At 39.7% G+C, this 22,373-nt stretch overlaps 3 protein-coding genes across 3 annotated transcripts; all 3 read right to left on the reverse strand.

Annotated features, from left to right (window-relative positions):
- Window positions 1-6,680: 6,680 nt before the first annotated feature.
- LOC144518497 (uncharacterized) lies at window positions 6,681-10,904 on the reverse strand. The gene is made up of 2 exons (XM_078251223.1): window positions 10,673-10,904; window positions 6,681-9,054 (listed from the first exon to the last, which is right to left on the reverse strand). Exons 1-2 carry the CDS (start codon window positions 10,887-10,889, stop codon window positions 7,673-7,675), a joined length of 1,599 nt encoding a protein of 532 aa, XP_078107349.1. The 5' UTR covers window positions 10,890-10,904; the 3' UTR covers window positions 6,681-7,672.
- Window positions 10,905-12,737: 1,833 nt separating this feature from the next.
- Window positions 12,738-18,049, reverse strand: LOC144518493 (uncharacterized). Its single transcript, XM_078251217.1, has 2 exons — window positions 17,737-18,049; window positions 12,738-16,232 (listed from the first exon to the last, which is right to left on the reverse strand). The coding sequence occupies exons 1-2, from the start codon at window positions 17,906-17,908 to the stop codon at window positions 13,405-13,407; spliced, it is 3,000 nt and encodes a 999-aa protein (XP_078107343.1). The 5' UTR covers window positions 17,909-18,049; the 3' UTR covers window positions 12,738-13,404.
- Window positions 18,050-19,160: 1,111 nt separating this feature from the next.
- LOC144518495 (uncharacterized) lies at window positions 19,161-22,262 on the reverse strand. The gene is made up of 2 exons (XM_078251221.1): window positions 22,006-22,262; window positions 19,161-21,069 (listed from the first exon to the last, which is right to left on the reverse strand). Exons 1-2 carry the CDS (start codon window positions 22,175-22,177, stop codon window positions 19,787-19,789), a joined length of 1,455 nt encoding a protein of 484 aa, XP_078107347.1. The 5' UTR covers window positions 22,178-22,262; the 3' UTR covers window positions 19,161-19,786.
- Window positions 22,263-22,373: the final 111 nt, after the last annotated feature.

Raw genomic sequence — 22,373 nt, forward strand, 5'->3', positions numbered from 1 at the left:
TAACAATTTCATCTTTTCCTGCCACAAAAAAAAAAGAAAAAAAACTCAAATTTACTAATTTGGCAAGTAATGTGGTGGACACTACCACCATGGACAAAAAACAAAGATGCAAAACGATGACTAGATGCTGGCTCTAAAACTCCTCTCACTCCAGAGTTCAAACTGTAAAATATGAATTTGATGATTCTTTGTTACAACATGTTATGTTTTTAATACCTAATTTCATTTAATCCAAAATGGTCTTAAAAGGAGAATTCTTAGTCGCTGTGTTCCTTTGGAAGGAATCACTGCACTTGGGTAGGCAGACATTTTGAACATGTTAAGAGGCTAAAAACACGTCTAAAACTTGCCCCGACAACTGCCATTTTAGCTCAGTGGAAGCACATACACGTAGCTGCAGCTTCTCCGTGTTGCCTGCACCGATTCAGGTCGGGGTTTTTTCAATCGAAAGTACACGCATATTTATAGCAATCAAGATTAACGTCAAAATTGGCCGGAATTCTCCTTTAATGCTAAAATAGTCCCACTCTAAGACTGTTTTTGCCACTTCTTATCTGCAGATATGGCTTGAGTTACTGCCAAGATGGCTGCAGGCCAAAAACCCAAACTTAGCCTTAAAAATGACTTCAGAAACATTTGGGTGACATCACAGATGCTTTCTCTTTGTTATAGTTCAGTAGGCCAAGCCTCATGAATTTATTACATTTATGCCGAATATGTGCAGAGATGTTATTTGTCATCTATAGGCTATGACCTCATTACTCCCCACAAGCAAACTCCTATCTCAGCACATCAGATAATACTGAAATAAAAACTAAGACCCAGAGACTGTAAGGATTTGCTGATGATATGTTATCTGAGCAGCAGTGTGCAGACGAGCAGTGCAGTAGCAGCAGCAAAGCAGGACATTAAAGTGCTCATATTATGCTTTTTGGCTTTTTCTCTTTCCTTTATTGTGTTTTTTTTCTTCTTTTTTGTGCACGTTATAGGTTTACAAAGTGAAAAAGCCCAAAGTCCCCCCCAAAGGGACTTACCATCTTCCAGAGAAAACACTCCAAACAGCTCTACTGTAGTTAGAGGTGTAAATCTTCACTGATCTCCCGATTCGATTACGATTATCATGTCAGCGATTCGATATCTTGATGCATCAAATAACATTTTTCTATTAAAGCCATATAGGATATTTAATTCATAGCTTTTCAAGCTTCAAAAACAAAAATATTCTGCAGTGCTCGAATACTAAATAAATCGGAAAAATAAAACTACAGCACTGAGCACATGGCACTTCCTGAATGTGCAAAACATAACAGAATGTAAACAGAAAGGTTGTTAGGCATACATTAAATTGTAAACAGAAATAATCAATTATGGCCCGGCCGATTATCGATGCAGCATTCACCATGTCCACGATTCGATGCATTGATTATTTGATTAATTTCAACACCTCTAATTGTAGTCCAGCCTTTACTTCAGTGACTAACATGCGTCACTTTGTAACACACGTTATAATGCTCGTCTAGCTGCTAGCGTGGCACGCCCTCATAATCTTCTTATTAATGGCTCGTTGTCCTTACCTAGGTCGTGCCTACCTATAAACATGCACATTTAAACTTGCATGGAATCATGGCATGTAGCAGGCTATATTCTCTACTTTAGAGACTTGTAGCATAGTAAGCAGCAAATGACCATCAGTGCATGAATATGGAAATGAGTGTGGTTGAATGTGTAAACCATTCAGCAGAAGATCAGCAGTTTAGATGTTATCAACAAACGTAAAGCAAGCGGACACATAAACCACTGTCATGAGTTAAAATATTTTTCTAATACTTAGCTAAATATATGAAGTGTGTTGACTTGACACAAAGTGTCTAGCTACCCATCCACTATGTGATAAATGCCATGTTCAGTTTCATTTGAAGACAATATTACGGGTAAATAATGATCTGAATGCATTGTTGGCAACAACAATTATATTCTCATTCATAAAACCAAAATTAGAGATCCAAAAGACTATAGAGACAAAGGTTTGCTGCAACAGACAGTGGGTAAAAACACTTGGGAGACTTGGGAGGAAACATGCCACAACACCAAGCCAAACTCAAACACAATTTATCCTAATTAGAGCTTATAGCCCTACGAACTCTGACATGTGGATTCACCACTATGCATATCAATAGCAGCAAAGCATCAAACAGTTGCCAAAGTAAAAACTATTTTAGCCCCAAGAATAATTTAGCATAAATAAAGACATGGCCAATGAAAATGTAGTATAGTCGGCAGCATAAAAGCAGAAAATAGCAGTGAGGAGATGCCAAAAAAAACTGAAGACAAGCAAATCTGCAGAGAGCATCAAACAGCCAACAGCATCAGCAGACACACGGCTTACAGTTATTGTCATGCCACAAAAACTGACTGAGCAAAGCCAAGACATGGACCCGCAATTTGCATATTTATACACAATCAGCAAATTCTTACCTTGGAGAAGTAACGTTAAAGCAGATCTTTCGCATCTCGACAGGAAGGGAAGAGTGTGGTCCAGAAGCTGTTGCAGGAGTTTCTGACTGAAGTGCACCTGTGCTGTGCAGCTGACACGATACAAAGCTAACAAACAGAGCAGGAAACATTGTGCCTGTACGTTATTTCTCCACAAATCATTCCATAATCAACAGGAGTGGGCTGTTGACAGCAGTGGCGCAAAAAGTGGGTATGCGCTATATGCGGCGCATAGGGGCGCAGCACCATGGGGGGCGCCAAAGCGATGGTAAAAATAAATAAAAATAAAAGTAATTCTTTTTATATATATATATATATATATATATATATATATATATATATATATATATATATATATATATATATATGTAGCTGCTGTTGTGCGTTTCTAAATCATTTCTGCATTTCCTCAATGTTATATTACATTTTAGAGGACTAACAGGATAGACTAGGCGCCCTGTCTCATAAGATTCCATCATAGAATGTTGACATAGAGGAGGGGGGAGCGGGTGGGCGCCGTGAGCTCAGAGCAAGCAGGTACGAGTAGTGAAGTAGAGTAGTATGGAAAAAGAAAAACAACAAAGCAAAACAGCTGTTGGGGCTAAACATAGAAAAAGAAAGAGGGAAAAGGAGTTGACATGTCCAGGGATGCGACAGCAGTTAAATAAGTGGATGGTGAGAGGCAACAGGTAGGATTTAAAGTGTGACGTCTGTGCTTGGAGGCTTGCAAATATTAATGTTAACAGACTAGCTAGCGTTTGCTAACACCGGGAATGTAGCAGCCAAAGGGGGGTTTACAGAGCTGAAAACTGGTAAATATAAGGTAGCATGTACAATAAATGACAATAATCTGGAAAACATAACTAATGCAATAACTCTGGTTTACCATTGAATCATGCATAGATTTGCTACCAAACTTGGAGGCTTGCAAATATCCATGTTAACAGACTGGCTAGTGTTTGCTAACTTAATGCAAACCAATGTTGTTGATAGCTACATTTAGATTTTGGTTAAACCCTATGGTACCAATCCCATGCATGACATATCTCAATTTTATTAAGGTCAAATAACAACTGGTAAATATAAGGTAGCATGCACAATAAATGACAAGAAGAAAAATAAATAAATATGTAATATATATATATATATATATATATATATTTAAAATACAAAATGTGAATGTAATTTCAACAGCAGCACAACCTTACTGCATAACAGTGAGTTCATTTCATTCAGGTGTGAGGATGGTGGATCAGGAAAGACAGGGGAAGGCAGCAGGTAGGTCTAACATTAGGTGGAAGTGTAGGGGGAGCCACTTGATACCAACAGATTCATTTCTTAATATTATTAATATGGAAAAACTAATGAAAAATCTATTACATAATGTTTGTTTGACAATATGTCTTAGTGGAGAAGAACACAGGCAAGGAGTGAATGAGACAGACATGAGGTCGGGGATGGCATCACGTAGAGATGAGACCAGTGATGACATCAGGTAGAGATGAGACCAGTGATGATATCAGGTAGAGATGAGACCAGTGATGACATCAGGTAGAGATGAGACCAGTGATGACATCAGGTAGAGATGAGACCAGTGATGACATCAGGTAGAGATGAGACCAGTGATGACATCAGGTAGAGATGAGACCAGTGATGACATCAGGTAAAGATGAGACCAGTGATGACATCAGGTAGGAGTTCTATTAGACCACACAAAACTAAATGTCCAGTATGGTTTGAAGTTCTGTTGACCAACCTATTCACTGTGTCCTTTTTGGGAGAAGAAATAGTGCAGACAGAGATGGAAAGCCACTCACCACTCAAATCACATCAACTAGGGGTTGCTGATTTTTTTTGTCACAATTAGGTTGCCAAGGGCAACCAGGCAACTGTTAACGTCGCTGATGTACTTTGAAAGATAAACCTTTATTATTTAAAGCCCATACATGATGATGTCTGGCACACTTTTTTGGGGGAGGGGAGGGGGCGCCAAAATTGTTGCTGCATACCCCTCTGACACTAGGTAGTTGCGCTCCTGGTTGACAGGATAACTGCTTGCTGCTTACTGCCACTTGTTTCTAGCACAACAAAGTTTGCAAACGTGTAATGCAGCAATGTAAAGGGCCGCCATTCAAAGGTGAAAGGGTGCGTTGAATATGTTGCAGTTAATCGAGTTTGTCTAACCATAGGAAGTAATTTAAGGCATGGGAGTTAGCTATGCTGCTAGCACGTGTTAGCTAAATGTTAACTATCAACATTTAAAGTTTATTTTGTAATTTTCTCTCAAAACCAGAACAAAAAAAAACAATACAACCTAAAATCATCAAGAAAAAACTAAAGCATATGTCTGGCTCATAGACATGGGTGCAATATACAGTATATAGCGTACTTCAGCCTTAGGTTTTATAAAGTGTACATACCAGTGGTGGAAAGCAGGGCTGTAGTAGTTGCTTTTTTGTTGTCTCTGACTCGTCTCGGACTCGGCCATTGGACTCGCCAAATATTCTAGTTGGTCTCGACCAAGTCCAGCACTGTATGCTTTTGTTCTAAAGTAACTTCCTCCTTTAAAACAAAACCATTAATGAAGCGCGCTCGTTCAGGAAACAGGTATTCATTTAATTCAAAATCCATCTAGAACAGGCATCGAGATTGGTCGCCTGGTATACACCTGGCTGCATCATACAGTAGGCTATCAATCGTCAGGTAGCCAATCAATCATTTTCATTTTGGCCACAGACAATGCTGTCAGCGAGCACTTATTTGTACTATGAATTCTTCAGGACAAGTAATAAGTTCAAGAATGGGAACATTTTATATTTTAAGTAAATAATATGCCTAATTATGTTACTCTGCACTTGCTTTTTGATTATTACTAATATTAAAGCAAAATTATCATCTTAACATAGAAGATATACTGTCTCTCACATCACATACATTATAAACAGGTAAGTAAGTGGTCTTGAAGAGGATTCTTTTTTTTTTCTGTCTCGTTATTGACTGTCTCTCATTTGGACTCGATCTTGTTTGGACTCAAACTTTTTTGGACTCGGTCTTGACCCGGTCTTAGTCCTGGTCTTGGACTCGACAAAGGTAGACTTGACTACAGCCCTGGTGGAAAGTAACTAATTACATTTAGGCTGCTCAAGTAGGCTACTGTACTTAGGTACGATTTTGAGGTACTTTTACTTGAGTATTTAAATTTTAGGCTACTGCGTCACTACATATCAGAGGAAACTATTGTACTTATTACTGCACTACATTTATCTGACAGCTGGAGTTACTAGTTCATTTTCAGATTAAGATTTTACAAATAAAATGTATGATCAATTTATAAACTATGATACTGTGCTGTAGATTAAACTAGGCAACATATAAAGTATAAATGTGCTCTACCTCCACCAGCTGTAACATCAAAATGCTGCTAATACATGTAAAAGGAAGTAATAACATTTATATAATATATAAAACTACATCACAATCAATCACATAATAAAATAAAGTAACACAAGTCATCCAAGATGATTACAAATATTTGTTGTTTGAAATTGATACAGTGGCGGAGGTTAGGGTTAGGAGAGTGGAGGGTTGCGACCAGCTGTCCAAACACAATCTAGATGATTTATGAACCCACCTGTGAGCTACTAATGGTACCAAATGACACTGTAGCCACTGCAGCTCTGGAACCGCGACCCACTGATTAACTACTGCAGCATGGACCAATAAATATACAGTACAAAGACGTAGGTGGGTGGTCTGACAGACAATTTTCTACCATTTACTGTAATCATCTATTATAAATTTGTATCACTTTGTATACCCCATGAAACTACAACTATATACATGCATATACACTTTTTGAAAATATTTCTGACAGCAACCCCTGCACTAAAATAATATTTGCCTTTAATTGTGTGTGTATATATTACAGAGAAAAGAAGGAAAGATTAAGAAATAGATTGTAGTGTGTGTGTGTGTGTGTGTGTGTGTGTGTGTGTGTGTGTGTGTGTGTGTGTGTGCGTGCGTGCGTGCGTGCGCAAAGGGAATAGTAAACAGAGGGGCTGCAAATCCATGAAACATATTGAAAACATACCTTATTTGGTTAAGTGCTTGAGCCCCCTCACATAACAAGGCAAAGCACACTTTGTGTCTGTATCTCAGCAGATTTAAGGGCTGCCACTATTACTAGTCTCAACCTAACTACAACATATTGGGGTTATTTCAGGAGAAGAATGTGCAAATTATCCCATAAAATTTAAAGAATTATTTAAGTCAACAATTACAATTTTTATGTTACATAAGAGTCACACATTACATTTTCAGTGAGAGACAAATACATCAGCTGCATGAAAGCAAATGGAAATAGACAGCCTTAACATGAACTCACAATTTGTCCATTAACATACAACCACGACACACAATATCGCCTACTCAAAAATATTACAATTTAATGGTGCAAATATATAAAAGACCACATGATGGCAGAATGGGACCAAGAGTGTTTTTTTCTGTAACAGAAACTGAGGCATTTGTTGTAACCTGTTGATCATAGAGAGGGTTTTAAAATCCAGTTACAACCAAGACAACAGCTGACTCTGGGTCTCACAATGTCTATATCCATTTCCACAAGGGTTATGATGTCATCACTTTCCAGTCGACTCTTAGGTGGCAGTATCAGATATGTGTCGTTCAAGGGCCTTTAAAGCGAGTGCAAGGGGTCAGACAGCCATTTCAAAAGCAATGTGTTCTAGAAAGCCAAGGGAAAAAACTCCAAGACTATGTTTAAGGCCAAAGTTCATTGTGGAGATTTGTTTATTTGATTAGGACAATGCACATTAATCAACATTTCTGTAAATGCGCCGGTGTTAGCCAGTCGGCTAATTTTAAACTATAGTCCTAGTTGCGTGCATGTCTTTATGGTGGGAAGAAACCGGAGCACCTGGAGGAAACCCACGCACGCACGGGGAGAACATGCAAACTCCACACAGAAAGGGCTGGGACGACCTGGGTTCAAACCCAGAACCTTCTTGCTGTGAGGCAGAAGTGCTAACCACTGAGCCACCGTGCTTAGAAACAAGGCCATGAGGGGAAAAACCTTTTACAAGATCAAAATATAAAAAAAAAAAAGTTGAGTAGGCCTACAATTTGATTAATTTTTTCATGTCAAGTACAGTTACGTCTTTTAAGAACTGCTGCTCAGTGAGACTACTGTATGAACACTCATGTGATTTGCCCGTTTTGAGCTGTTTATGAATCCTTCTGCACAGATGCTGCATTTGAACGGTCTTTCACCTGTATGGATCCTAATGTGTGTTTTCAAGTCTGTTTTTTGAGAAAAACTGTTTCCACAAGTGTTACACGTATATGGCTTTTCACCTGTGTGGGTTCTAATGTGCTTTTTCAAAGTCTCTCTGTGTGTGAATGCGTTCTTACACCAAGAGCATTTGTAAGGCTTCTCTCCTGTATGCACTCGAAGGTGATTTTTGAACGCCGAGGAATCTGCAAACTCCTTCCCGCATTCGCTGCAGTTGTAAGGCTTCTCACCTGTGTGAATCCTCATGTGCTTCATCCTATTAGCCCCGCAGCTGAATTTCTTTCCACAGATTTTGCAAACAAATGGCTTCTCACCTGTGTGAGTTCTCATGTGTCTAGTTACAGCAGTCACCTGGGCGAACCTTTTCCCACATGAGTTGCATTTGAAGGGCTTTTCTCCAGTGTGAGTTTTCGTGTGTCGTTTCAAGAGAGAATTCTGAATGAAGGTCTTTTCACAGTAGCTGCATTCAAAAGGCCTTTCACCAGTGTGGATTCTCATGTGAACTTTCAGGTTTTTCAAGTGAGAAAAGGGTTTACTGCAGTCATCACACTTGTAAGGTTTGTTTCTTGGGTTTGGCTCGGGCTCAGTAGTATCAGCTGATGTTTTTGGCTTAGTATTTGTCGTTGATGATTTCTTTCCAGTGTTCTCTTTTGGTTTTACAGAATTTGTAGTTGATGATGTGTTCCCAGATTTCTTCTTCGGTTCAGGCTTAGTATTTGGAGACGTGTTGCCAGATTTCTTTGGTTTTAGCTCAATATTTGAAATGAATGTGTTCTCTGCATTACATTCCTTTTTTGGTTTTGGCGCAGTATTTGTCATTGGTGTTTCGTTTCCATGGTTTTCTCTCCTGGGATTTTGGTTACCAGCTACATGGAAGGTGTCAGGGAGGAGCTGACGGTTACTCTTTGGTTCTGATATTCCAGACTTTGGCCTGTCAGAATCCGATTTTACCCATTCAATACGGATTTTGTCAACAGGATATTCCTCAGCTGTGCTCTCCTGCTTCAGAATCTGATCTCCCTCCTGCTTCACTACCAGCTGATCTCCCTCCTGCTTCACTGCCAGCTGATCTCCCTCCTGCTTCACTACCAGCTGCTTTCCTTCCTGACTGGTGCAGACCTCCTCCTGTTCCTCTTTGATCTGTGGAGACTCTTGGCGCAGACCGGAGTTCCTCTCCTGATTACAGATCTGCTGGTCAGCGAGGACTTCATCCTCCTCCTTCTCCTTAGAGGCATGTTGCTGTGGGAGCTCTGAAGGGACAAAACAAGGATCATTAAAGATTGTTTTCTATCCTGTTTAGCTTTAATAAGAAATATACTATAAAGTAGCTATTATGTATGAACTATGACTCAGTATTTAACTACTGTAACAGTATGGTAGCACTAGTAGTCTATGCTCTTGTCTACTGAACAAATCAAAATAGAATATAAAGCCGCAGAGGGAAAGTCATTTCTCTGTATCAAATACTGTCTTTACACCTGTAGGCTACCTAATGGTAGAAAAAAGCAGGTAGCTTACCTTTTTTCATTAGCCTATACTTTCTCTCTGTAATAAATAAATATTATTTCAGTTGTAAAAAAATAAAAATAAATAAAAGGTCCACTCCGAACCTGTTTATCCTGTTTACATTTTGTTATTTATTTAGAACATTTTACACACCACACAAAATAAAAGCCCTCCCCAAACCCGTCCCTACAGCCCCAGCCTGGCAGTCTGTCACCAGGGCAAAAGAGCACACAGTTATGCGTGTCTCAGAGTAGGTGTAACCACATGAACGCGCAAACGCTGTCTCCTTTGAGTTATGAAAAGCCCATATTGCCCTGACTCTGTAGTGACTAACAAGCTGCAGAGGCGAGGAGTCTCGATCAACTATGTTACACCACTACGGTCTATGAAACGTCACTAACAATTTTATTGATTGAGTAGAAAATGTAGAAAAAAATAGAAAACGTTAACATTATATAAGACAGGGGTCTTCAATGTTTTGTAAGCCAAGGACCCCTTAACTGAAAGAGAGATGTAGCAGGGACCCCCTAGGCCTACTACATATATTGTAGACAATGAAGTTGCATATTAAACTGGTCCTACAATAATGTGTAGGGCGACCTAAAGCCTTTACCTTTTTTGCATGGAATACTAAGCTATTAAAATAGCCTAATAATTGTTGGCATGCTTTTATAAATCATGTTTTAATGTTAAACATACATGTGGCACATTGAATCCTTAGGATGAACTGTATATGTGGATGGCTATCTTAGTGACTACTTTACCTACAGACCAGTAAGCCTGTCATCAGTGGGGATTTACATTTGCTATTAATATGTTGGAATAATCTTAAGACTTTTTAATTTTTTGAAAAACGCTTTCTATGGTAATCTAACTCTCTGAAAGGACATTCTGGCCAAAAATAGCCTACTTCAACTAGGCTTTGCTGTTAATACCTTTGTACTTGTAGTAAAATCTTGTAGGGCTCTTATCTGTAGCCTAATGTTTACAGAACGGTATTGCTACTTTTACTGAGGCCACAGTTGAAAAGGCTTCTTCCACCACTGCCTATTTGAATAATTGTTTCATTGACAATAAAAATAACTGTGCAACATTTTGCCTTACAAAACATTAATTTACAATTTAAAATTGTATGGCGAGTCAGCATGCAAGAAGCCTTAAAGGTTAAAGAAAAAAGTAATATTTTATTTAGACAGTAGTGCTATAACAATAAAACCAGGAGCCTGCAAGAACAGCAGTCTCCGGGAGGCGTGACTCATCTCCACAAAGTTTAATCTGACGTGTTACTTGTTCTTTTTTCTTCCTCTTTTGTTACACCTTAATACATAAATAAATGTTCCGTAGCAAAATGATCTTACAGACCTGTCCTCCGTAGCTTTATCCGAGGCTTCAAAAGGATATCCAGCAGTCTGCGTTGACGGTCAAGCTTCTCCTCGTACACAACTATAGTCTGCTCACAAACGCCTAATATTTCCTCCACAGCAGCATTTAGTCGATCATTTATTGACGTTCTCAAACTCTCAACTGCAGACATTTTCAATAAATTACAATTTGACTTATTTGGCTGCAACTCAGACATACTGTTTTCAGTTAGTGACTTAGGCTATCTGAACAGAAATGCTTCATTTCCTGCCACTGTTGCTTCTCATTTATCTTTAGGCTACATCAGAGATAACTTAACCATAACTGAAAGAGAGCAGGTCTTAAAGCCGGTAGCGCTGCACGATAGAGGAAACTTCAGGAAAAAAGCATGTGACTTACAGATCATGTCTGTATCAGCTGCCTCAAATGTAAATTGCAAGCATCAAATTTACACCATTTAAGGAACAATAATTACAATTTATTAAATGTATTAAAAAACTGATAAAGTAAAACATTTAAAAAACATTCACTTAGTACATTTTCCAAAACAAGTGTGCTGTACTGTAGATTAGACAAGTAGGCTGCAGTTTAAAAATGAAAGGCAAAAGTACATAAAAGTCAAGGCATTTAGACAACAAAGACACAATGTTTCTTTTCCTCATTTTCCCAGTACAATCAATTATATGTACTCTGCTTAAAACAATGATACATTGGATTAAGACTGAAGAAGATTTCCACCATTCAGACTTTTGTTAAATACCGGACACCGAAAAACATAATCAACAACATTCATTTGCTTAAAGGCATACTATGTAACTTTTCCCTCTTCGGTCCCCCTACAAGTTGTCTCATTGGACCAGCCGTGTGAGCTGTAGTTACAATGAGACAACCTGTAGGGGGACCGAAGAGGGAAAAGTTACATAAGGTGCTTTCCGACCAGATAGTACTTGTACTTTTTAGAGGAAAAGTACACTTCCAAGCAGTTCTAAGAACTACTCTCCCCCAAAATCTTTTTTTCTGTTTGCATTCCTGCAAACTGGTAGGAGGGGTAAGGGAGTGACGCAAGCATGACAACGGTCTTTATAGCATTGTCACTAGACCTTAGCGCCACATACAACAACAAAGCAGCATGGAGGAGGCCGTACATGGCCAGCAGTGCCTGCACCTCTGCATCAGTCCACTTTTCCGAGTTCCACATTCTGTCCATTCTTGTAGTTATTCACGTAATGTTTTGCTCAACACAGACGGGGCTTTATTATACTCGGAACAGACCCCGCCTCTGCCTGCTGCTGCGCTGTGGACGTGTGTGTGTGTGTGTGTGTGTGTGTGTGTGTGTGTCGAGCCGCAGGACACGCTTGTGGAGTTTAACTCCGAAAAGACAGTTAACCACAGTGAGGTGTCTGAGCAAGACTGGCCGAGCGACGAGCTAGAGGCCGGGGCAGGCGCTTGCTGGCTGTCGCCTCACTTAATGGAGGTTCTCAACTCCGAAAACTTTGAAGCAAATTGTCAATTCGGCATCAATTTTCGCAAGACTGCCTATATTCGAAATCTAAACTGTTAATTTCTCACCTAAAACGTTGTCAGAAGTGAATTTAATGATGAATAAGATGGTGAAAATTGTTAAAAATGTCCCGTTGTTGGTTGTTGTTCTGACTGCAAGTTCTGAGTTGGCAGTGGGCGGGACTTATAAGTTCGACCAATCAAGTACACCTAGGAAAAGGGAAAAGACCCTGCTCTGGAGTAGGAGCTAAAAAAGTACGCTACTGTGGCCAGAGGAACTTAAAAATCCCCAATTTTTTCCTGTCGGAACACGACAAAAAAAGTGTTCTAGGAACGTTTAGTTCTAAGAACTGCAAAAATCCCTCCGGTCGGAAAGCCCAGTTTGTATGCCTTTAAATTGAAGCCTTCCAAAGTTACCGCGGTGACATACAGAATTCATTTTCATTATCATGAGACCGCCAGATATAAGGCTGTGTTCAGACGGACATTAGCACTTCCAGCAAAAGTGCAGCCCACTCATTCATTTCAATGAGACCACTCAAAAAAAGATAAAGCTGAATCAAACTTTGCTGTAACACACTGCAACTTTATCCCGCAAAGAACCATGTTGGCCAGTAAAATACATACAAAAAAACTTGTCAATAAAATTATTGTACAGTGTTTTGGCACCTGATAAGACTTCAAACTCATAAATCAATTATTCAACAACCTTTCTGGATTGTATTTCATCAGTCAGACCCGAGCTAAAACACTAAACTCAGTTCCTGCAGCAAAAACAAGGCATTATGGTTTTATTTACAATAAAAAATTTTAAAAAAATGAAAGGGGAACTCCACTGACTTTACAAAGTCTGTATACAGGTCTTGGGGAATACAAATGCACATGTGGAAAAAGTTGTAATATTCTATTTAGACATAAGAATGACAGGATGAAATGGTGCCAGACATCTGTAGCCCATTCCTCATCTCTGACTTAGGCTAGCAGCTCAAGGCAACTGTTGAACGAACTGCAATTGTGTTGCATTGTGGGTAATGTAGGCACCATATTTTGAAACATGTATAAATTGAAACAATATTTCTGGTTCTGCTACATCGATTTATATTATATATATATATATATATATAATATAGCAATAGCAATAATGTAGCAATTCTACTTGTGCATTACTACTACTTGTAGTGCAATTCATTTACTTTTATCATAAGCACGGTAGATCGAACGCAGACAGGTTTTTAAGCAGTGGAGCTTTGTGCATCACTTGTGTGTACATTCTTGTGTTTGTTGAGTTTTGTCCAAGTGGAGAACTTTTCTTCACAAGTACTGCATTTGTAAGGCTTCTCCCCAGTATGTGTCCTCATGTGTCCTTTCAGGTCTGTTCTATAACTAAACGCCTTGTGACACACATCGCACGTGTATGGCTTTTCGCCTGTGTGTGTTCTGGTGTGCCTTCTCAAAGTCGTCCTGGTAGCAAATCTTCTCTTGCAAAAGGAACACTTGAAGGGCTTTTCCCCCGTGTGCACCCGCTGATGATTTTTGAAAGACGACGAATCTGCAAACTCTTTCCCGCAGTCGCTGCAGGTGTAAGGCTTCTCACCTGTGTGGATTCTCATGTGCTTCTTCATATTCACTAATGCGCTGAAGCTTTTGTCACAGGTGTTGCATTTGTACGGCTTTTCCCCAGAGTGAACCCGAAGATGCAGGTCGAGATTATAACGCCGGTTAAATCCATTTCCGCAAACCTTGCATTTGAAAGGCTTCTCAGCAGAGTGAACTATCATATGTTTATTCAAATCCCAACTTTCCCTGAACATTAACCCGCAAGTGTCACATTTGTATTTCTTTTCAACAGTGTGGGATTTCATATGAAATTTGTAGTTTTTGAAATTGGTCGTCACTTTACCGCACCTGTCACACTTGAAAGGGTTATCGTCATCCTCGGTACCGCCGGGTGTCTTCCTATGTTTCTTATTTGGTGGTGGGTCAGTACCTCCACTTGATGCTGTGCTCTCATTGTTACTTTTCTCACTTTGTGTTCGCTCTGTGCTTCTGGTTGATGTTGTCGTCTCATTCTTGTGTCTTTTTTTGGATGTTTGGTCAGTACTTCCATTTGATGTTGTGCTACCCTCGTTAGGTTTCTTATTTGGTGTAGTTTCAGCACTTGTAGCCGATGATGTGCTCCCACCGTTCTGTCTCTTACTTGGTGAGGACTCCATGCTTCTTGTAGACATTGTTTTTCCATTGTTTGGTTTCTTATTTGGTGTCAACTCTGTGCCTCTGGCTGACGCTGTGGTCTTGTCATTACATTTCTTATTTTGCGTTGGATCAGTACTTTTAACTGATGTTGTCTTGTTAGATTTCTTACTTGGTGATGGCTCAATACTTCCAGGTGAGGTTGGTCTCCCATCTTTGCTTTCCTTATTTGGTCTTGGCTCATTATTTCCCTTTGGTGTTGGGTCCTCATCATTACATTGTTCATTTGGCGTTAGCTCTGTGCCTCTAGTTGATGTTGTGGTCTTATCGTTACATTTCTTTTTTGGTTTTGGTTCAGTATTTTTAGCTAATGTCTTCTCATTGTTACTTTTCTTACTGGGTGTTGCCTCAACACTTCCAGGTGAGGTTGGTTTCCCATCTTTGCTTCTCTTATTTGGTGCTATTTTAGTACTTGAAGTCGATGTTGCTTTCCCATCATCGGGTTTCCTATTTGCTGTTGGATCAGTTCTTTTAGCTGATGTTGTCTTCTCATTGTTAGATTTCTTACTTGGTGATGGCTCAACACTTCCAGGTGAGGTTGGTCTTCCATCTTTGCTTCTCTTATTTGGTGCTGGTTCAAAGTTTCCCTTTGATGTTGGGTCGTCATCATCATCATCATCACATTCCTCATTTGGTATTAGCTCAGTATCTTCATTTAAGGTCATGTCCTCATCATTACATTGTTCATTTGGTGTTAGCTCTGTGAGCTCTGGGCCTCTAGTTAATGTTGTAGTCTTATCATTACATTTACTATTTGGTGTTGGTTCAGTATTGTTACCTGATCTTGTCTTCTCATTGTTACTTTTCTTACTTGATGTTGGCTCAACACTTCCAGGTGAGGTTGGTCTCCCATCTTTGCTTTTCGTAGTTGGTGTTGGCTTACTGTTTCCCTTTGATGTTGGATCGTCATCATTACATTTCTTATGGGGTGTTGGTGCAACATTTGTAGGTGATGTTGTCTTCTTATTGGGTGTTGGCTCAACACTTCCAGTTGAGGGTGGTCTCCCACCTTGGGTTTTCTTATTTGGTGTCGGCTCACTATTTCCTTTTGATGTTGGTTTCTCATTTGATGTTGTGCTCTCATTGTTACCTTTACTATAGGGTGTTGGCTCAGTACTTTTAGCTGATGTTGTTTTTCCACTATCTGGTTTCTTATTTGGTGTTGGCTCAGAACCTCCATTGGATTTTGCGTTCCCATCACCAATCTTTTCTGGTGTTGTCTCAGTACTTGTGATTAACGTTGTGTTCTCATGATTATGTTTCTTATTTAGCATTGGCTCCCTTTTTCCACTTGATGTTGGCATCTCATTGGTATGTTTCTTATTTGATGCTTCCTCAGTACTTGTAGCTGTGTTCTCGTCATTGCTTTTGTTATTTGGTGTCGACTCAATAAGTCTAGTAGGTGTTGCACTTCCATGGTTACAAGTTATGTGATATTGGCTCTCAGCTCTCACACAAGAGTTCACACAAGAGTTGTGAGAGAGGAGTTGGTGGTCAGTGCCTGGTGCTGGAGAACTCTCCCTATCAGATCCAGAAATTACATTGTTGCTTGAGGTGCTGGATTGAGAATCTTTATTCGATGCCCCCTCCGTTTGGTCAGGGACCAAAGGCTGAGACTGGCCACTGTGGACACTTCCCTCACAAGTTGGAGTTAACTTAGAGGCTTCAGTCTCCTGTTGTTGTGCAAGCTGTGGTCGTTCCCGACTGATGCACATTTCCTCATGTTCTTCTTTAATCAGTGGTCTTTGCTGATGCTGAATCAGGAGAACGTCCTCCTGCTCCACCTTATGGACAGGTGTCAGTGAAAGCGCTGAAGGACAAAGGAATGGACAATGATGAAATGTTGTACATGTATGTCATATATAACAGTTGTGATTAAGAAAGTCTATAATTAACAGTTCAAATTGGAAAAACAGCAGTTCCCCTAACAACAACATGTTTTTATACCTATTGTTTCTTAAAGTGCTCATATTATGCTCATTTTCAGGTTCATAATTGTATTTACAAGTTATATCAGAATAGGTTTACATGGTTTCATTTTCAAAAAAACACCATATTTTTGTTGTACTGCACATTGCTGCAGCTCCTTTTTCCATCCTGTGTGTTGAGCTCTCTGTTTTAGCTACAGAGTGAGGCATCACACTTCTGTTCCATCTTTGTTGGGAGTCGCACATGCGCAGTAGTTAGGTAAGGTCTGCTAGCTAGACAGTTTCAGAGTATGAGGGCATGCCACGCTAGCAGCTAGGCGAGCATTATAACGTGTGTTACAAAGTGACAAACGTTTGTCACGGAAGTAAAGGCTGGACTGGACTTCCTGGAGTCCACCAGAAGATGTCACTATTCCTATTATCTGATTATAAATAGACTAATTAACTGATTAATGAAGAAAATCGTGGGCAGAATAGTCAATAATAAAAATTATTATTGCAGACCTATTGTTTTCATTCATACAAATAACTGATTAGTGTTAGTAAAAGGTACACAGTCTCTAGTATAGCTCCTCTTTCCTTCTACTTACTTAGACTAAAGTCTTTATCAGTATGTTAAAAATACGTAACACCTGAATTCAACAACTCTTAACTTGCCATCAGTAGTGGAATAAGTACTCAGATCGCCAAGTAATACTCCAATACAAGTAAGGGTCCTGCATTCAAAATCCATCTAAACATAGAGAAGTAAATACTTTACTTTCGGTAGGCTACACAAAATGTACCCTGTTTGTTCTGTAGTAGAAAAATGGCCCCTGTGAGTAATATATAAATATGACATTATTAGATCGTAATACTGATGAATCAATACATAATTACCATTTTACTTTACTTTGGAGCTGGTTGAGGTGGAGCTAAATACAGTTTGGTAGTTATTAAATCCCAACTTTGGGGTGAACTGTGGATAAGTAGTTATAAGCATAAGTAGGCTAGGCCTAGCAATAATAAATACTTAAGTAACGTTAAAGAGTACGTATACCTCAAAGCTTTATTTAAATATAGTACTTGAGTATCACCGTGGAGGATATCAAAGTGCGCGAGGCGACTTCCGTATTTAACAATATGGTATCATGGGTTAGGGTTGCGTGTATTGTGATCGTATTTGGTTAAAGATAGACACATTATTACAGTGTACTGTACACACGGTGTGTGCAACAGCGACGTGCTACTGTAACGTTTAGTTATTCTTTCGAAACTAGCCGCATGTCAAACTGGTCTGTCCGGTGGGGCGTGACATAACTAGCTAGCTAAACATACAATGTGAATAGACCGATACATTCGGCTGTTTAACACAGAACTGCTCCATTTGAACATATTTTTCCAAACCTGTCCGTTGTAACTTTATCTCGGGTGTCAAAACGGCATCCAACAGTCTGCGTTGACGAGCGATTTCTGCCTCGTAACCTTCTATTTTATTTTCAAAGGCTCCCAATATTTCTTGAGCAGCCGCAGTGAGTCGATCACAGACAAACCGTCTCATACTTTGGACTGAATACATTGTTGGATTAAAATTGAGATACTTTTTCCTCACTAAAACTTCGTAAAACTTTTTGAGCTGAACTGAACGTGCGTTCTCATTTTTCTATTTACTTCCGCAAACAAGCCCTATAGCTCATACTACTGTTTCTTTTACTGTCTATGACAGTTCCTAGGAGGGCAAAGAAATGTCCCGCCCTACTCTGCCTCTGATTGGCTATTACTTGTTGCCTTTACCCTAACCCCTATCACTCTGCCTAACCCTAACAAATCAATGTCAATTAACATACCACGGTATAACGCTGAAACCCTGGTGTACTGTGAAATACTGTTGATAAATACTGTGAAATATAAGGAAGACACTGAAACGTCCCCTCATCTTATCCATGTGGAAAAAATATTTTAAATTCAGTTACAGAGATGTAGCAACTGCAGGAGTAGATTTCATTCAGTTAGTGAACATTTCTCCAAAGGAGTATAAGCTGGATGGTTTAACCTCAAAACATGTATATATATATATATATATATATATATATATAGTCTTTAGAAAAATTACATTTGGCAAATGTTCTTAGACACACGACAAACAGTCAGCCACATGACCACATCACACTATTACTTTACAGCCACTACTGTGCACTCACTGAAAAACAAAGATTCCCGAGACATAGAAGACTGTGATTATTTTGAAATTATATTGTACTGTAATTTATGTAAATACAAAGATGAACATATTGCAAAACTGTGAGGTGATACATCTTTTTATTGAATTGAAACCTATTCCACGTTTTGCAAGTATGCAGCTTCTCGCATGTATGAGTTTGACTCCACCTGAAACCTCTGTACTGCTATGATGCAGCTCTTAAATTAGTAAATAATTAAATTAGTTCTCTTGTGGCTTTTAAAGTCCCTGCTAAATCTGAAATCTCTCCCACATGTTTTTGCAAATACGTGGTCCCTCACCTGGGTGAGTTCAGGTCATGCAGAATACACATGCATTCAGGCTGCAGTATACACATAAGAGGTCATGGTCAGCCCTCCATACATTTAAGGAAAGTATTTTTTTCTATAAATCTATCACATTTCGACACATTTGCATGCCGTCTTTTTTCTGTAGTTTCTTTTTTCTAATGTTTGAGTACCACTGATATATAGCTATATTTTTGCAGTACTGAAATACTAGTATACAATATTTAGAGTATGTATATGTGTATCACTGAATAAACAATTCACAATTTGTTTGACACGTAACTGAGGTAGTGTATACAAATAGCAAAAAGGCACGTTCAAATTTAATAGCATTTCTTATATAATTTAAAACAATGATGTTAGTCACTCTCAAATGCTTCATAAAGAACTATCAATACTACGTGAAGTATGGATTTTAAGTCCTTACTAAAAGTGATTGTGACATACAGTGCTTGGTTAATAGATATTTGGCAAAAGCAACAACCAACATAATCACACCATTACTTTATCAGTCACTACTGTGCACTCACTGTGAAACATTTTTCCATGATTTGGAAGATTATGATTGTTTCAAAGAAATACTGTTGCTAACAGAATTATAATTAATACAATCATATACAGGGAAACTTTACACTAAGATATTAACATCTCATCTTTAATAATGTGATTCACATTCAATTATAAAAATGTAGCTACTGCAAAAGTGTATTACATTCATTTCTTGAACACATCTCCACAGGAGTATTAGCTTGATGGTTTCTCCTGTGTACATTGAATTTCAAGAGCGTGATTTGACAACAAAAAAAAAATCATTTTCTGCTGCATTCATGGGGCTCCTCACTTGTGTGGGTTCAAATAGAACAATACTTGTCTGTATGCTCTCCTATATGCCTTCCCAACTGAAACATTCCAAAGATTTTTCCTCAAAGCTTTAGCAAAGATACGGCTTCTCACCAGTGTGGGCTCTTCTCATGTGGACCAACAAGCCACTTTTGCATCGGTAACCTTTTCCGCATGTTTTACAAGTATAAGGCGTCTCACCTGTGTGGGTTCTCATGTGGACTGTCAAATCACCTCTCTGTCTAAAAGCTCTACCACATGTTTTACAAACATATGGCTTCTCACCTGTGTGGATTCTCATGTGGACTATCAATTCATCGTTACGTCTGAAATCTTTCCCACATGTTTTGCAGGTATAAGGCTTCTCACCTGTGTGGATTCCCATATGCCTTTTCAGTGCTTTAATGTCACAGAATCTTTTCCCGCAGGTCTTGCAAAGGTACGGCTTCTCCCCTGTGTGGGTTCTGATGTGGACCACCAGTTCGTTGTTACGTCTGAAATCTTTCCCACATGTATTACAGGTATACGGTTTCTCACCTGTGTGGATTCTCCTATGCTTTATCAATGTGGAAAGGTCACAGAATCCCTTCCCGCAGGTCTTGCAAAGGTGCGGCTTCTCACCTGTGTGGGTTCTCATGTGGACTTTCAAGACACTGCCAAGTCGAAAGTCTTTCCCACATGTTTCACACGTATATCGCTTCTCACCTGTGTGGATTGTCATGTGCCTTCTCAATGCGGGCACGGCAGAGAATCGTATCCCGCAGGTCTTGCAAAAGTATGGCTTTTCACCTGTGTGAATTCTCATGTGGACTGTCAAGGCACTGCTAAGTTTGAAATCTTTCCCACATGTTTTGCAAGAATATGGCTTCTCACCTGTGTGGACGCTCAGGTGTCTCTGCAATAGTGACCTATACTTAAAATCTTTTCCACATGTTTCACATTTGAAATACTTTTTGCCTGTGTGAGTATTACAGTGAATCTCTAACAAGTTGCTTTTGTGATGTTGATTCTGTTGTTCTGACTCTGGATTTCCAGAGTCTCCATGCTTGCCTCCTTTCTGATCTTGGCTCTCAGCTTCATGAGAGGTGTGAGAGAGGAGCTGGTGGTCAGTGTTTGGTTCTGGTTCACTGTGCTCACTTTCCTCATAAGTAGAAGTCAACATAAAGGCATCAATCTCCTGCTTCAGTTCAAGCTGCTCTCCCTCCTGACTGGTGCAGAGTTCCTCCTGTTCCTCTTTAATCTGTAGAGGCTCTGGCTCCTCTCGGTCCAGACTGGAGTTCATCTCCTGAATACAGAGCTGCTGCTCAGCGAGAACCTCCCCCTCCTCCTCCTCCTCCTCCTCTTCCTCCTTACACACATGTTGCTGTGGGAGCTCTGGAGGCACAGAGAACAGAAGAAATAGGATTATACTAGGGATGTCATGAGAACCGATCCTTTGGTACCAACTCGGTACCAAAATGCTGAAAACGTGCCGGTACTCATTTTTCCAGGTACCGGGGGATGCAATACTTCCGGACCTGACGGGGGCAGTCTAGACTGCCGCTAAATGCTGAAGAAGAACACCGACCAGCACGGAAAAACGGCGAATAGCCCCTCATCTCCCTGTACGGCTTGACCGCATTCAGCTTCTGGCTTTACCATACATCTACGGCGGCGGCTTTCACGACTTCACCTGGATCTCCCAAACCGCAAGTGAGTCTATTTCTCTCTGCCGTTGTCTATCACAACCTAACGTGTGCTCTGATAGCGCTTGTTTTAACGGACCTCTATAACATCAGTTATTTTTAACCAGCCCGGTTCTTTGTGAAAAACAACAACGGCAGAGAGAAACAGACGTAACTAAACATGCTTGCTGTCTGGGACTTCCAGGTGAACTCATGAAAGACGGGACGGTACCGTACGCTGGCTGAGTGGTGATGCCAGGCTTCAAAGCAACAGGCTGTGGGGTCCAGAAGACTGACGTTTTCGTTTTTTGTAAATCACGCTCTCCTTGTCCCCTCCACTCCACACCATAACAGAAAGTTGAAACTAAAAGAAACCCCCCCCCCCCATATTTAAATAAAGGAATTAATGGTTATTGTAATGTGAAGTATTATTATTTTCTTCCTTTTTTTGTACACACACCGTGGTATCGACTTTAGTATCAAGTCTCGTGTACTTTTGTTGGTATCGGGAATACTAGAGTTTTGGTATCGTGACATCCCTAGATTATACTACTGAGACGATAACGAAAAGAAAATGCAGACATGCAAACAAGTTTGTACCAATGTTTCTCTGCTAAGTGTTATTTAAAAATGAAGTTTTACACACCTATCCGGAGTAACTTTATTTCAGGTTTCCAAACGACATTCAACAGTCTCCGCTGACGGTCGATCTCTTCCTCGTACTCGACGATAGTTTTCTCAAACACTCCGAATATTTCTTCAGCAGCAGCAGTTAGTCGCTCGTTGACAAACTCTCTCAGATACTTAACTAAAGACATTGTTGCTAATTTACAAATTAAAAAATTATTTGCGCAAGGACTAACTAACGCTACCAACGCTCGTGTTGTTTACTTCCGCTAGATGTGTTACACTGTTACCGGTAGTGGAAGTGAGTTGTTTTTCGTTCCCCTTTCACGTAGGATTTTACCATAGACTGTACATTTGCGTCTGTCTCATTTCACAGGAAATTTGGGT

The sequence above is a fragment of the Sander vitreus genome, chromosome 5, assembly GCF_031162955.1.
Source record: "Sander vitreus isolate 19-12246 chromosome 5, sanVit1, whole genome shotgun sequence".
Taxonomy (NCBI): Eukaryota; Metazoa; Chordata; class Actinopteri; order Perciformes; family Percidae; genus Sander; species Sander vitreus.

What these genes read in the sequence shown, in the direction of transcription:
- LOC144518497 (XM_078251223.1), bottom strand. Translation starts at nt 10,889, where the DNA reads ATGTCTGAGTTGCAGCCAAATAAGTCAAATTGTAATTTATTGAAAATG. An exon ending in GATAAAGCTACGGAGGACAG is followed by an intron (nt 9,055 to 10,672) that starts GTCTGTAAGATC and finishes TTGTCCCTTCAG; the next exon opens with AGCTCCCACAGCAACATGCC.
- LOC144518493 (XM_078251217.1), bottom strand. Translation starts at nt 17,908, where the DNA reads ATGTATTCAGTCCAAAGTATGAGACGGTTTGTCTGTGATCGACTCACT. An exon ending in GATAAAGTTACAACGGACAG is followed by an intron (nt 16,233 to 17,736) that starts GTTTGGAAAAAT and finishes TTTGTCCTTCAG; the next exon opens with CGCTTTCACTGACACCTGTC.
- LOC144518495 (XM_078251221.1), bottom strand. Translation starts at nt 22,177, where the DNA reads ATGTCTTTAGTTAAGTATCTGAGAGAGTTTGTCAACGAGCGACTAACT. An exon ending in AATAAAGTTACTCCGGATAG is followed by an intron (nt 21,070 to 22,005) that starts GTGTGTAAAACT and finishes CTGTGCCTCCAG; the next exon opens with AGCTCCCACAGCAACATGTG.